The sequence below is a fragment of the Protobothrops mucrosquamatus genome, unplaced genomic scaffold (genome assembly GCF_001527695.2).
Source record: "Protobothrops mucrosquamatus isolate PMUCROS unplaced genomic scaffold, P.Mucros_1.0 scaffold1469, whole genome shotgun sequence".
NCBI lineage: Eukaryota > Metazoa > Chordata > Lepidosauria > Squamata > Viperidae > Protobothrops > Protobothrops mucrosquamatus.
In genome coordinates, this window is record NW_015387647.1 from 119,823 (window position 1) to 121,974 (window position 2,152).

A 2,152-nucleotide genomic window follows, 5' to 3' on the forward strand; every position below is an offset into this window, starting at 1 on the left:
AAAGAAGAGGGGGGTCACATTATTCTCCAAAGCACCAGAGGGAAGGACAAGAAACAATGGTTGGAAACTGATCAAAGAGAGAAGCAACCTGGAATTAAGGAGAAACTTCCTGACAGTGAGTACAATTAACCAGTAGAATAGCTTGCCTTCAGAAATCATGGGTGCTCCATCACTGGAGATTTTTAAGAAGAGACTAGACCAGGGGTAGGCAACCTTGGCTCTTTTATGACTCGTGGACTTCAACTCCCAGAATTCCTGAGCCAGCATGTCTGGCTCAGGAATTCTGGGAGTTGAGGTCCACGAGTCATAAAAGAGCCAAGGTTGCCTACCCCTGGACTAGACAATCACCTGTCTGAGATGGTATAGGTTCTCCTGCTTGAGCAGGGGGCTGGACTAGAAGATCTCCAAGGTCCCTTCCAGCGCTATTCTATTCTAGAATAGCTTCTTCTACTCTCTCAAAACAAAACAAGATTGCAGAATGAAGGTTTGGCATTCCTGGATTCCGAAAATGTGGTCCGTTCAAATAGCTAAGAAAGTACAGGTAGTTCTTGATTTACAACAGTTCATTTAGTGGCCATTCAAAATTACAGCAGCAATGAAAAAAGGGACTTATGGCCATTTTTCATACTTAACAATTGTTGCAGCATCCCCGTGGTCATGTAATCCAAATTCAGAGCCTTGGCAACTGGCTCATATTTGTGACGGTTGCCATATCCTGTGGTCATGTGACCCACCTTTCACAACCTTCTGACCAGCCAAGTCAATGGGGAAGCCAGATTCACTTAACAACCATCTTACTAACGTTAGAGCTGCAGTGATTCACATAACAACTGCGGCAAGAAAAATCGTAAACAGGGCAAAACTCACTTAGCAACTGTCTCACTTAGCAACAGAAATTTTGGGCTCAATTGTGGTGTTAGTTGAGGACTACCTGTGCTGCATTTCAGAAGTTGGGAGAAACTATGAAGTCTGTTTTATCTTCTCTCTCCAGTTGTTGCCCATTCTCACATGATCTTATGCAGATCTCACCTCTCTTAACCAGTCTCTGGCGGCATAAACTAAGCTGAAGTCATGCACCCGTTGTGAAAATGAACTACTGTAGTAGCCATTGTATTATTCTGAGCCAGGATCTGGAGAGGCACAATCCTTGCTTGCTTATTATAGTACCTATTGCCTTTGGTGCCACCTGATGCCTCTTGGGAAGGTCCAAACTATCCCCACAGCGACCATCCTGGGGTCAGGCGGAGGAAAGGTGACCGCGACTGACCCAAAACTATCGAGAGCGGTTGCTTTCAATAGCCCAACATTGTGCATCATGTCCTCAAACTCCCCCCCTCCCCCCGTTTATTCTATCTAGAAGGAAGGAACTCTACCTAATTGGTCGAACGGGCCCGCGTCGTGCCCAATCAGATTGTTGTGTCTGGAATGGCAACTATCGCATCCGCCAGTGATATCGCCGTCAGCCGCGGCTACTTGTCTTTAAAAAAAAACAAAACAAAAAAACCGCAACCTGTGGGGGGGGGGGGAAATAAAAGCCTTTCGCCACGCCCCCTTCCCCCCTTCCTCGCGAGCTAGCTGGTTCCCCCGCTTCTCCTCCTCCCTCCCTCCCTCTCCCCGACGTTCCGTAAATCTTCACCCAATAATGCGTTCAGACGAAAGAGGGAAGGGGTTAAGGGGGCTGCCTCGCTCTCCCCCCCCGCCCGCTTCCTCTCGCTCGCTCGCTCGCTCGCCTGCCTCCTCCTCCCTCTCCCCCTCCTCCTCCTCCTCTTCTTCTTCTTCCAGCTTCATCATGTAGACACCCGGACCCCCTTCTATCCTTTTCTCATGGAGCTGGTTCCTTGACGTCAGATCTATGAATATTGCACGAAAAAGCCGGCTTGCGAGGGCTACCACAGCGGCTCGATGTAAGCCCGGGATCTATCCCGGCGTGGACCGCGGCGTTGGCGGCGGGCAAGAGGAGGCGCTGATCGCCGCCGCTTTGGAGAAAGAGGAGACCCGGCGGCTGGTGGCCGAGAGGGGAGGCCGGCCGTACAGTGCCGGCGGCGGCGGCGGCGGCGAGCAAGGGGGCTTGCTGCTGCTGCTGCCGCCGAGAGAGGAAGAAGTGCTGGGCTGCGCGCTCCTTCCCCGGCGAGAGGTGGCCCCGGGGGAATGT

At 51.4% G+C, this 2,152-nt stretch overlaps 1 protein-coding gene across 1 annotated transcript in view; it reads left to right on the plus strand.

Moving 5' to 3' along the window:
* The first annotated feature begins 1,852 nt into the window (after positions 1-1,852).
* The window catches only part of PLPPR4 (phospholipid phosphatase related 4), a 36,506-nt gene continuing 36,206 nt past the window's right edge, over positions 1,853-2,152 (plus strand). Inside the window, exon 1 of the mRNA XM_015822121.1 lies at positions 1,853-2,150. Within this exon, the coding sequence (XP_015677607.1) occupies positions 1,853-2,150 (298 nt within the window). The remainder of the gene's footprint in view (positions 2,151-2,152) is intronic.